The following is a 13,513-nucleotide window of genomic DNA, read 5'->3' as shown; positions in this document are numbered from 1 at the left end:
TTGCAAGATCGCAAAGGTGCAATTGTTGTCAGTACCCAAGAAAACATATAATATTTTCTCACACACCCTCAAATTTTCCGCGAGAAAACTCAGCAACTTTTAGTGATTGGTGTCCTCTGGCAATCTGCAAACGAACATGATCGTATTGATTCACGAAATTAATGGAAGACCCATGTTGGGTCGGCCTCACGTTGCATCCACTCGTGCAAAAGCGACACGTGTCGCGCGACCTGCGTGCACGGCGACACCGAGACTCGTTCTTCTCGTTTTTTCACCGGCTTCGGCCTTCCTTTCACCTTTTTCGGCGCTCGTTCCGGCGGTGAAAAACCACATAAGAAGACGAACATCGGACGGTCAAAAAAGGGAAAGAAGCGAAAAAATAACTCTTGGCTCGTTTTGAAGCTCCAGCTTCGAGTCGACAGAGCGAAAAGATGGCGGAGAACAGCATGACGAGCAACGCGCGGTTGCTGGGAGAAGAAGACGATGGCATTGAGGAAACAGACGTGGAAGGATGCGGCGGTGGTGGGATGAGGACGGAGAGGCCAAAGGAGCCATGGAAGGGGGAGATCGTGAAGAGCATCGTGTACGCCGGTCTCGACGCCATCGTCACTTGCTTCTCTCTCATCTCCTCCATCTCCGCCGGCCGCCTTTCCTCCGGTAATTGATGAATTCTTGGCATGAAAGCTTTGCTATATATCTTAAGTAATTCTTAGGGGGGTGTGGGACGTCGTTTACAGGGAAAATGCTGGATCTTTGAGTGTTATACTACTAGTCCTCATTCATAAGTAAAGAAACGCTGCACTTCAAGAATCTTACATTATCAAGAAAAGGGTGGCTTGGACTGATGCACGCATTGCCTCCGAAGCATGTCATTTTGGTCTTTTTTCAAGACTTAACCGATGTAGTTCATAAGTCCATTGGTGAGAAACAGTGCAAGAAAAGCAAAAAGGCCATTGCTTTCTATAACCAGAACTTAGATTGCTAGAGTGCGCAACTTCTTTCAAGAGTTACCCACCCATCGGTGGCCGCGTTGGTTTGCGCTCAATTCCTTTCACGAGAGGTCTTGGGTTCAAACTCCCCCATCGGTGATTTAAGTGGGGGGTCGTGACGGTGGGATGCTGCGCTAGCCCCCCTCGAGGACTAGTCGGGCATCACCGCTGGTTTGGCCCTAGCTCGCCGGCCGCGCGGACACCTCAGTTATCAAAAAAAAAAAAAAAAAAAACTTATGTCAAGAGTTCAGGCCACGCAGTTTGAATCGGATCCTCGCAGATTAGTTCCACGTGGATCAAGCCTCGAAGAAAGTATTCGAGCGTAGCCACCCAAAGCAATAACTTTTTAAAGGTGATTCTTAGTTGTATATCACTTAACGGGACCCGTCCCCTCAAACCTGGAAAGCTGAGATATTACAAAATTGTATGTAACACGTTCTAAATTTCGATAGCTTTGATAATGGGGTACTATGCTTTGCCAGTATAGAGGAATCATCAGCTAAGTATGGCTACATCGCGATCAATGTGGTGAAACATTTAACTATCGACCTTTTCGATAATAAATGAGCGATTAATCAAATAAAGCAAGTCCGAATCTCCAGCTAATCAATTAAAAAACTTCAAAAAATGGAAGAAAGTTGGAGCTTATTTTGGATTTTTACCTTATGGAATGAGGATGGTATCACACTTAATGCTCGATCTTATGGAGTACAAAGGAAAGGAAGAAACAAACAGGGAATGCTAGTTTGAACATCCCGAGGATTAGCGTGTGTTATTTTAATTTGTCTCTCTAGTATAATCCGAGGGCAAGGTGAAAGTGGTTTTGTTCTTGTCATTGAGGACAACTGAGAAACAAGCAAGGCTGTGTACAAGAGAGTTCTTACCCATCTTAGGATTGCTGCTAACCTGGGAATTCTCTCGTTTTGCATTGGTCCGAGGCATTTGGTACGAAGTTTGCATCTGAAGTCGACTGATGGTATCCTTGTCAATTATGGGTTTTGGACATAAAAGTATCGATATTTTGATATAATGAGCATGTGTAGTCGCGCCACTTGGTGTACTTCCCCTTTCGAGGAAGAATTGCATCAAAAGCCGGGATCGAATCGGCCCGTGTAATATAGATTCTTGCACACAGTTAGGAAAACTAGATAGTTGGTATGTTGTGAGGGCGATTCTGTGGAATCCACCAGGGTGAACTGGATCAATTCTCTTCTTTTCAGGGGATGTGCTGGTGTTGGGTTTTGCCAACCTGGTTGCAGATGGGATATCGATGGGATGTGGCGATTACGTATCAGCCAGCACCGAGCAGGACGTCACGGCCAAGGAGAGAGCTGTGACCGAGTGGGATGTCACAAACAGAAGCCAGCCTGAGAAGGTGGAGCTCCTCCGCAAGTATCAAAGGCTCGGCATGTCTGCTGAGGATGCCGCGACGGTATAACCTTTTTCCGCCTTTGGTGTCTAAATTCACAGCATATATAGTAGTTGTAAGGCGGGTTTCATGCAGTATGCTAGTTCCATGTTGTCAGTTCTTCACGGACGAGACTTGCATTTGACCAGGTCGTGAATATATTCTCGAAATACAAGGACATACTGGTGGACGAGAAGATGATGGCTCAAAAGGGGATGCTTCCGCCTGATAAAGAAGAGAAGCCATGGAAGAATGGGCTCGTGACCTTCGTCTCCTTCATTGTGTTCGGAAGTGCGCCTCTCCTCTCGTTCATCATCCTCATACCATTCACCAACAGCAACACCATCAAGTTCATAGGGGCTTGCATGCTTTCTGGTCTCGCACTCGTTCTCCTGGGAATAGCCAAGGCCAAGATTGCCGGTCAAAACTACGCCCTGTCTGCCTTTGCTACCGTCTTAATCGGTGCTACAGCTGCCGCAGCTGCTTATGCCCTCGGTTGGACGCTACGAAACATTGCCGGCTTAGACGAATGACGAAGATGTATTTGAGTAGAGGGCAGAAGCAAGGGTAGGACTTTTTGGCAGGTCGTATTAGAGTGATGAGGATAACAGGGTAAGGATGTTATTGCTTTTTGATGTTTGAAAATGGGAAGACTATAATCTCAATATGACCCAACTTCCTCTTTAAAGGTTAGAGGGACAATTTGTCAAACATCACGGTCTACGATATGCAAAACTACATAATGTAGAGCAGAGAATTTAAAGAATGCATGCCCGATTGTATCTATCAGGAAACTGAACATAAGTTGCACCTGTTTATTTAGTTTTGAACCCAAATGAATAAGCAGAGTCTTGGTTCTGTAACGTTCAGTTACCTTCAGTCAGGGCTAGATGCAACGCATGTTCTGCTTCCCTCAAGAATAACCGGGTTAGTTCTTTTTGCCCTCGCCGGTACACGATCGCGGACCATTTATTTCTAGTGGCCACATTCTGTGGCGTCAAGCCATTCGAGTCCCTGCCGCAACAGCATGAAAGAATGATAAGAAAGTACATCTAGCATCAATGGAAACTAAAGAACAATGAGATGCTTTTCAAGTCCGAAAGAGAAAGAGCACGACACATTTCCCTCCGCTAAGATAAACTGTCTACGCTTTTACCTACTCATGGACAGTTTTAAATCACTAACTCCGATGCTGCCCATTTAACAAATGAATATATCTGACATTCTGAAACAAATTAGCCGGTTTTGTTTATCATGCACTGCATACAATATGCCCAAACTAGCAAGAAAAAAAAACCAAAATTTCTGTAAGTTATAGCAGAAATTAAGGGAAAAGAATCATCTATAAGCTCAAAAAGTATCACCTTTGAACCTTCTCGAGCACCGTGTGCTGCTCGGGATTTTCTGAGATGTGGAATTTTTCAAGCAGTCCAGCATCAAAACTCTCAGTTCCAGTACCTTCTTCTAAGTCCATCATTCTAGCAAAACAGAGATACTGTTAGTGACTAGAAAATTATCTCGCCAGGTAAAAATCCAAACCAAAAATTTCAACCGATCAAGAACATAAAGCTGTGCAGCTGTCCTGAAAGAGGTCAAGATCAAGAGGAAAGAAAAGGGAAAAAAGGGCGGAAAAATGAGAAGTCTCAGATTATAAACACAGCGAGAAAGAGCAAAGTTTCTATTGAGGAAGCATTTAAAAGAACATGCTGTCTGCCTATCTCTGAAGGTTTACATGCAGTAGGTAGCTTAAAGCATGTATCGTAGGCTTCCAGTTCTCTTGTTCTCTTATCCTTGCTTCCATCAAAATTTTCTTAGACCAGTAGCTCAAAAATTGCAATGCCGAAAACGGATAAAGCCCACAGATTGATTTTGATTCTTTAGAGGCCTATTAGCTCTAGCAAGGTGAAGGACACCAAGGACCAAGTAAAGATAAAAGAACAGCCAGATAAAATCGAGTTATTTTACTGCTAACGCCTAACAAATAAGAAGCAGACATATTGCTAGAACCTGCCAGATGATCTTATCTAACTAGGAGCATCATGTCTTCATTCGTCGCAACTTTGCTGCAGTAATTACCTTTTCACGTAATCAGAACCAAGGAGCACTTTGAATGATATGACCTAGCATGTAATATGTGTTGATTGTCATTTTTGTACCATTGTTTCTAATAATCTTTTTCATAGCTTTCCTCTTTCCCATAATCGTGCTGGTATTAGCTTCAATTGTTCTTGCCTATAAATTTCATAAACAATAACCTACTTAATGACAATATGATACTGTCAACTTCATACTTCTTATAAACACTTTTATGACAGGTTTACCACTTACTTTGTTTGAAGAAGATCAACAAGCAATTGCAATGCTCCAGAATCACCACAAACCTCCCACACAGCTGCCCGGACTTCTGTATCCGACGGTTGCCCCTTCTTGTCAGATCCAACAAGCTTCAACAAGGCAGTAAACCCAATTAGTGGTCAAGAAATGAGACAATCAAGATAAATTGTTTTGAAAATAAGTTAACTGTTTGAGAAGAACATAATCAGTCTTCAGTTGCAAACAAATTTAGATTTCATAATTTGATTTTAGCAGCACCTCTACTAGTAGGACTGCCATCCTGAAGTTTACATCGTAGGTTGAAGAATAACTATGTAGCAAATGGGACACTCATTTCACTGAGTCTAATCCTCCACTGTCATCTTTTATGCTTCCCACAGGAAGAACAGGCCCTTGCTTCATTTAGATGCTGCATCACCTGTTATCTTTTAATTCTAAGAGAATGTTGATTGCTGACGAAGACCTCCACGAATGTTGTCTGCTAATAAACTAAGAAGTTCCAAGAGGTAAAGTCTTTCCAAGACAGTAATGTCACTAATTTCTCCTGCAATTATATAACGCAGGCATATGGCTCACTCTCTGATCTACTTTCTGGATGAAGGTTCCCATATAATTACATAGAAAAGTTCCTCTGCTACTTTCATATCCTAGAACACATTTTCTCATACAAAGATTTGTCTCCTCTCAGCTTGAGTTATGAGGAAGCTCAATGTATTTATACGTTATAACAGCGTAGGCTGAGGAGCAAAAGGAGGAATCTGCCCGAGGAGGGGCTCGCATTCAGCACATGGAAGCTATAAACAAACTCAACCCACCTAGATTAATTGCCCATTTTTCTGCTCAGCCCAGCACAGGTTAGGCAAGTCAACTCATATGCTCAAGTTTTCATCATGTAGCCTCATGATCTTAATCGATGATTACAGAAAAGCATCTATTCAATTATCAACTATGACCAGCATATTGCCCCTAATATACTCGCTTCAGACTTGTGTGGAAGTCTTGAAATGACGCCGAAGTTTTTGGCGGAAACAAAAAAGAAACGATGCAGAAGTTGTGGAGAAGCATAAGAGGTGAAATTAACCGTATCTACAGTATTGAGGAAAGAAACTGCAGTTAGACAGTATCGAAGACATTAAGAAACTGCACCTCTTCCAGAAACTCTGAAACTTGAGAAAGGTTATTTTCTTGCATCACAATGGTCCTCAAGGCAGTCAAAAAGTTTTCAGGAAAAACCAACTTGTTTATGTATGAAGGCATCCTTCGCTGGCCACTCCAACTATAACTGCATACTCCTCTATCTGCTTCACATTTGCTGCTTCCTCCCTTTTCAGAAGAGCTCGTTGGGAAGAAGCCATGATCCAATAAATTTCTAGGTAGAAGGCACCTGAGTTCAGCTTTCTGCCGCACATAAATTACGTCTGTAAACAAAAGATAAAGAGGAGTGTGTTCCACAAACTAGTAAGACAAATTATCTAAATAAGAAATAACACATCTATATCTGACCTGTGCATCAAGAAGCTGCATTTTAGCATCACAACAGGAAATGCTTTGAATTGCCTCTGCGGGATAATGCACCTGCAAGAATTCACTTCCACATCAAGCACAATTGCATGAGAACCTATCCTAAACTTATAAAAAACAGCATACCATGAGGTAATCATCTGGATTGTTATCAATCACAAATCCATAGAGGTATAAAAGTTCCTGCGTTTAATATGAAAAAATTAGATATTAAAACCAACATACCCGATTACTTGCTAACAAGATATAAAATCAAATACACAATCTAGGAGCAAAATAGCAGACAATTATAGCATCATGACATGGAAATCCAGGAATGTCACCAAAATAACCCCAAAGCAGAATCTTTGGGATGTAGTAAAATGATGTAGCTCACTCTGGAAAACAGATTCTAATGACCGAATCAAACAGTTATAGACTGTGGCATGGCACAGTAACTGGAAAGAATGTTTCTTCCGCTGAAGTTACAAATTGAATATATTCATGCAAAAAATCAAGGGAAAATGACACAAATGTTACCTGAACTTTGGCCCAATGTGCAATATAATCCCTAAACTTTTAATTTATTCAATGTGACTCATGAACTGTAGCCCAATGTGCAATGTGGTCCCTAGACTTTTGATACATGTTCAACTTAGCCCCTAAACTATAAGAAAATGTTCAATATTGTCCCCGAAGTTGAATTAATGGAAATGCAATATTGAATATTTTTCATATAGCTCTAGAACTAAGTTGAACATGTACAAAAAATCCAGGAACCACATTGAACAAATTAAAAGTTCAAGAGGGACCATTTGTGTCATTATCAGAAAAATCAACATGCATTCACACTTTCACAAGCGCTAGCAATCCACAAATAGCTAAAGGAAAAAGGAGCTTAGTCCACTAGCTGTTACCACCTCAAACACAACCTAAAGATAATAAAGGTTTTAGAGGCTCAAACTCCCAATTACCTCATTGCCTTTGTTGCCATAACTGATGCGGACCTCTTTTTCATTTTCAAATGGCTCCTGCAGAGCTTTCCAAAAGGGGAACGGATGATGTCAGAAGTAACGTAAAATTTTTATCATCGCTATAGGCTAATTTGTCAAAAGGCCGATTTTGGTGAAAAATGAAAATTCGTTCCTGTTTATGAAATGAAATAGGGACATCAAACTGGGTTAAAGAGAGGACACTTGACTCAATCAGCAAAGGGAAAAGATGATGGAAAATAGGGTGAGAGTACAATAGAACGGCTACAGCTTGCAACTGCCCCCACACCGAAGGCAAAGAAGAGAGAGAGAAAAAGAAACACAGTAACATACATGACAAACACTAAATTGATCCAGGAAGAGTTATACTACCTGAAAGAAGATACATAGAGAAGGGAACTCCGGTTGTTGATCCTGAGTTATCCACTTCCCATGTTGCTCCAGGCTTAAAATCTGGCAAATCGTTCCACAAGCAACAGGATATATTAAACTTTTGCCAAAAATAACTTAATTCAAATCATCAAGATAGTGTCTCGGAAGAAGTAAAAATTAACGAAGCATAATGTAGACCAGATGCTTGGAGTGCATAGTTGCAAAACCAACAAAAGGCACCAGGACATCATGTTGCTATATTTCTTCATGCAGTGACAAAGTACTTTCCAGCAGTCTAAAAATCATTCAGTGCGTGTGATAGCATGATCCAACTTTTGTAACGTCCTCCAGGCTTTCTTTAGGAACTTTAGCTTGCACATACATGGACTGTCATTATGCCTGGGCTGTTTCCATGGCAAACTATTTAATTTGTTCCTCGACGAAAGAGAGTAAGTTTTAAAAATTTAAAAGAACGAGCTATCTACCTCTCCATCTTAACACAATATAAAATGAAACTTCAGAAGAAACCCTCAAAGGCCGTGCTCGTGGACTCGGTATAAAGACCCATGAACATCGTGAAGCACATGCAAAATCAGGAACACTTTGAATGCAGTGACCACCGACAGTGCAAAAGGGAAAACAAGAGAACCCTTTAACAGAAGCTCAAAATCTAGTAATAGCCTCTGCAGGTTACATCTTTCTCCTGCTTAGATTGTGGCTACCATTCATTAAACCTATTAATAAGACGTAACTTACTCTCACTTAATAAAACAGAAAGAAAACAAGTAAAGCCATCGAAACTGAGGACAGGTAGAGAACCATACGATATGAGAAGATGAACAAGTAGCATACCGTGGTTGCAAAAGTCAATGCCAGGTACAAGGCCCTCAACCCAGACCTTTTCTTCATGTATTGAAGTGGATGCTTCAGTATGTTGTCCTGAGACAAGCCAGCCATATAGATTAAATAAAAGAAAAAAGGGACCACAGCAGATTAGCATTTGAAAAACCTAACACAGACAAATAAAACATTTCTTTTCAGTATAAAAAGAGCTCACTCCTTTGCTCCTCCATATCAGCCGATACTCCGCATGGCACGTCATGACCTGAAGCACCGTTAGTGTTTTCTTGACAGTGATCTGCATCCTGATCATCTTCCTCTTTTGGAAATACGTAAGAATGTGGAAAAGGAATATTCAAAGCACGAGTCCAGAAAACAGAATTGGCCCTAAGAATAACCAGATAAAAGGACAGTGAGGTGAAACATCATGCACATGAAAGCCCAAGTATTGGACCTTGCAATGTAAAAAAAGAAGCGGTTAGTAGAGAGATACTTACCACAGAAAATCTTCAAAACAAACATCACTGGAGGGAAAAAAAAAAAGAAATGTCAATAACTCGATAATAAATTCATTTCTCTAAGACATTAAGCAGATCAAACTAACACAACCTCAACCCAACTCCTTTTGGAGGTGTATCACATGGCCGATTCTGCTGTTTACATAGGTATTACCTTCAACATATTTTGTTCTGCAGATAACATATTTCAACTTTCCACTGACACTAGCATATAGATGTATGTCATAGTCTTCAGTCAACTTATTTATTTTAACAGATAAGGTTGGAAAGCTTTACTAACTGCAATACACAAAATCAACAAATAGGAAGGCCTTCCATCTCAAAAGTAGAAAAACTAAGGGAGTCCAGCAGCTGATAGCGATCCATATAATATAAGGGAAGCCCCCACTGTTGGTTGTAAATATATGAATTGAGGCAGATTCATGAAGCAGTTTTAAGAATTAACAAATTCAAATATCTACTAAAACAACAACAGAAGCTTATTCCAACCACCTTACATAGCAAAAATAAAGAGTGTGATTTGATGTTCTAGATTTTCTGCGTAATATGCTCTTAACTTTGTTTGCATTATCCATTGACACATGTAGTCCATTCTAGTTCAACTTCTAACTACATGTTGAAAAATCATGCTGCCACAATTATGGAAAGCTCATCAGTCCCTGGCCACCAGCAATTTTTTTAAGGGAACCACTAATATCAGAGGGAGCAGCAAAAGCTACAGGATCATCAAATACTCAATGAAGACCAAGATCACCAGCTTGACTAACGGTTGCATTAGCAGATAACAAGAATTACATGTAACAGTTACAGTTAGCAAGTGACCTCAACTGATGGCCTGGATTTCCGAACAGAGCTTCCTGTATAAGAATTCAAGAATACAATACCTCTAATTTTTAGTCTAGACAACAGGAAATCAGTTAAAAATAGGTGCTAGATAACTCAAGCAAAAAATGAGGCAGAGGGCAAATTATGGCTGCAACATAGTACAAGTGTAAAACAAGCGATGATCTTTCACATTAAAATAGCTATACACAACAAGCATCTCCACCCTTGTTAGAGAACACTATATCAGTGAAGACTACCAGGTCACAGCACGAATGACATGGGTGCAAATTTACACTTAGTTCGAGACATGATGGAATTACCATGTTGACCACACACCTTTCTGAATCCTCAGCAAGAGCAAGGAGTTTCTTCACCAAACCCTTCGCTTTATCCTCATATAAAGACAGCAATTGTTTTCTCTGGAACATGAATCTTCTTTAATATCATGACTCATGCATTTAAATGAAAGAAATCAACCTAGTAAAAGTATAATTTAGAAGTTCTGGAATATAAAATCCCATACAAAAGCTGCAGCCGAATCAGGTGCAGTGATGAGAACAGAATCCAAACTCTTTACAGCCATCTCAATGTCAGTTTTTAGTGCAAGAAATGACTCTCGAATTTACCTGCAGCTGGGTCGCACGATGTAAAGCTGTCCCCTTCAACTCCAAAAATTCATCATCAGTGAACCAAAGAGGACTGTTGTACTTGGTTGGAAGCATATTCAGGTACCTAACACAAACTTTCAGCCAAATAAATAACAAGCTCCCATCCAAAAGAAAGGGAAAGAACAATAAAATACAATGGCCAGTAAACATATATAAAACATACGGCTTCCATGGAGAATTCTTGCGAAGTCGCTCTACCGTCAAATATAAGATCATCAAAAATCTGTCATCAACTTCTCCTTCTTCAAACATTGCTCTACATTCAGGTCCAAGAAGAGGATCTTGCAACACTCTCATAGGAGTAATGGCTAAATCTAGCGGAACAACCATTAAAACTCCTGAAATTTATCCCACAATATTCTGAAGTGAGATCTTTGATAGTGATCCAATTGTTCAACTGTTATAATCAAGTTATGACATAAACACTCATTTTCCTGCAAATTATTCCGCAATGCTTAACTAGGCAAGGCTCTATCATCATCCAATATTAATTATAGAACAGTTTGTCTTGAACCGTGGTCGTTTTGGTAGATTTAAACCCAATCAATTTGCCACAAATCCAAGATCACCAATCATGTGAACCTGGCCTCTCTGCCAGCATGTAAAAAGTAATGTCCCCAAAAGTAGCCATGCCTTCCCTCTTGGCATGCAATGATATTGCTCCCAAGTGCAAACCAATCCAAACAGCATGGATCATATCAACAAGAACAACGACGAGAAACCAAGCCTTATTCCACTAAATGGGGTTAGTTGTATGAATCCTATCATGCCATTATGCTCAATATTTTATTAGATGATTCATATCGTTTTCCTTCAAACTTCATTTGGAGAAGTTCTGTGCTCTTGGAGCCAAACTTCATTGGGATGATTACTATGCTCGTGAAGATGAAGACAATCCCATACACAGAGGATCCCATTAGTTTAAAATCCTTCTTCTTCTCTTACAAATGATATAATCACCTAACGGAGGGAGCTTTCGGGGTTTAGACCCTCTGACCCGAAAGCTTGTAATATCCAGTTAGTGTACCAATCCAATGATGCCAACTGACAAGGGCAATCAGCGGTGCTTTTTCTTTCTCTTGGATAATTTCTAATTGGCCAGTATCGCAACATCAGTCAATGAACGCAGCAGAACCATTCCCTTAAAACCAGCACTGGTGCCTGCATTTGACAAGACTAAAGAGTCCTTTTTTAAAATGCAGGAATTAATTGTTTTCGCCATAGCCAACTGATTTACTTTTACTCTTGCCTGGCACTCAGATCATAAACAATAAAGAAATAACATTGCACACATGCAAAATTTGCTTTCCACAGAGTGTCGTCAGCGAAACCGAAGTCAAGCTCAGCCAGACAGAGAGACACGCTATGAGCAAACACGCACAGCTGCACGCATGAATGTACATGCTCGCATAAACTAACCGGAATGTGCAAATTACCGTCGCGATCGTCGCCGGACGCGAAAACGCCATAGCCTTTAGTGGAATCGCAGTACTCGATCCCGCAACCTCGCAGCTGAACTCCGTTCGCCTGAACACACGGGCCACGTTTATCGACACCGGACACTCGCAAAGAACCACACCACGCGATTCATTCCACTTAAAAACTTTCTGACAAACACAGCACGTGCAGCGGGCGCGCACGAAACCGCAACCTCGCGATAAAACTCGTCTCGGCTGAAGAATCAGCCGGACATTTTCCTCCCGAACGAAACACGGATTGGAAAACGAGTCGGCTAGAAATCGGCCGATGAAGGAGATGGTTCAGGGGAAAGGATGAGAACCTGAAGCCACGCGAGGAAGACGTCGAGCTTAGCTTCTTCTGGACTCGCCATTGCCGCGAGTTCAAACCTCGCGAAGACGAAGGAAGAGGGAGAGAGTAGCAGGAGGTGCTCAACTCGGCTCGGCGACCCGACATCAGGCCCGGTTTTGTGAGGCCCGAGGCCCGTGCGATGCGCTATCTCACCGTTTACAGCCCGTCGGGCCACTGATATCCATGCAAAGAAATAAGGGAGAAATAATGTAAATAATCCGAAACATTGATTCAATGTGCGTTGTTTAGTATAGTCCATGAAATATTAGTAAATGTTTAATGTAATCAATGTTTAATGTAATCCCTTTATTTGCTCAAATGATAAATCGGACGTAATTTGATAACGTTCATTAGTATATACTGATATACTGAGTTGGGTTTTTAAAATATGAGTCGGCGTATTTATTATTTTATCCATCTATTTTTTTTAAAAATTAGTAATATTCAATGCTCAATGTTAAGCTATTAACAAACAATGCTTTATTTCTATATTTTGTATTTAAAATTGTCAACCCATAAAATTTGATTTTGTCAAACGAGGGCAAACGAATTCATATGCCATTTTTTAAATGAACTTATTGTCGTAACTAAATATTTCTTTCTTCTTTTGGTTCAAATGGTTTGGTAGTATACTATACTGGGTAGCCTTTACACATCTCAACTTATCCACCTTCTCACGATCTCAATGGCACAATCCCAACATTAACCTCTCCGCAATGACCTAGTGCATTTAAGATTTTTATCCTAGAGCGCTCCCAATAAAACAAGCTTCATTTGTTTCGTAAAAAATGAATGATTTGAAAAATATTTTTTTTAAAATCATTATTTTTATCTCTTACAAAAATAAATTAATGAAAAATATTATCGTCGTCCACCAAAACGTTAGAAGAATTAGAAAAATATTTTTCATCAACTAATTATTTCAAATGATACATACAATCATTTTTAGAAAAAAAAATTTTAATTATTTATTTTTGTCTATTCCAGCGCTCCAGTGCAATGCTAAAAGCTGCCAAGAACTTCAATTTGAACATTTTTGTAAATGATTTGATGAGATCACATCAGAAATGATATTACAACCCCTGCACCAATCGACATTTTTTAATACGATGCTGCCATTTGTTTTCATAAACAACTTAGTGAAAAAAAAACGAAGGTATTTTGAGCATCTTCCCGACATGTCCTTTGCTTCAAACATAAGAATATATTTATTAAAAGTCCTAAAACTTGTTGCAATTGAGTCCTATAAATTCTAAAA

The 13,513-nt window shown here is 40.1% G+C and overlaps 2 protein-coding genes across 2 annotated transcripts; one reads left to right on the top strand and one right to left on the bottom strand.

Moving 5' to 3' along the window:
- The first annotated feature begins 108 nt into the window (after nt 1–108).
- On the top strand, nt 109–3,085 carry LOC115685439 (vacuolar iron transporter 1-like). The gene is made up of 3 exons (XM_030610517.2): nt 109–657; nt 2,210–2,421; nt 2,547–3,085. Exons 1-3 carry the CDS (start codon nt 432–434, stop codon nt 2,928–2,930), a joined length of 822 nt encoding a protein of 273 aa, XP_030466377.2. The 5' UTR covers nt 109–431; the 3' UTR covers nt 2,931–3,085.
- LOC115685438 (uncharacterized) lies at nt 2,440–12,330 on the bottom strand. Its single transcript, XM_030610515.2, has 17 exons — nt 12,227–12,330; nt 11,883–11,973; nt 10,610–10,784; nt 10,405–10,510; nt 10,115–10,197; nt 8,933–8,959; nt 8,653–8,822; nt 8,448–8,534; nt 7,596–7,676; nt 7,206–7,270; nt 6,379–6,435; nt 6,235–6,306; nt 5,878–6,129; nt 4,726–4,841; nt 3,762–3,875; nt 3,272–3,411; nt 2,440–2,789 (listed from the first exon to the last, which is right to left on the bottom strand). Exons 1-17 carry the CDS (start codon nt 12,275–12,277, stop codon nt 2,749–2,751), a joined length of 1,728 nt encoding a protein of 575 aa, XP_030466375.2. The 5' UTR covers nt 12,278–12,330; the 3' UTR covers nt 2,440–2,748.
- Between the last annotated feature and the right edge of the window lie 1,183 nt (nt 12,331–13,513).

The sequence above is a fragment of the Syzygium oleosum genome, unplaced genomic scaffold (genome assembly GCF_021117445.2).
Source record: "Syzygium oleosum isolate NSW1041296 unplaced genomic scaffold, Sole_v2.1 Sole_v2.32, whole genome shotgun sequence".
Lineage (NCBI taxonomy): Eukaryota > Viridiplantae > Streptophyta > Magnoliopsida > Myrtales > Myrtaceae > Syzygium > Syzygium oleosum.
This window is presented reverse-complemented; position numbering and strand designations above follow the sequence as displayed.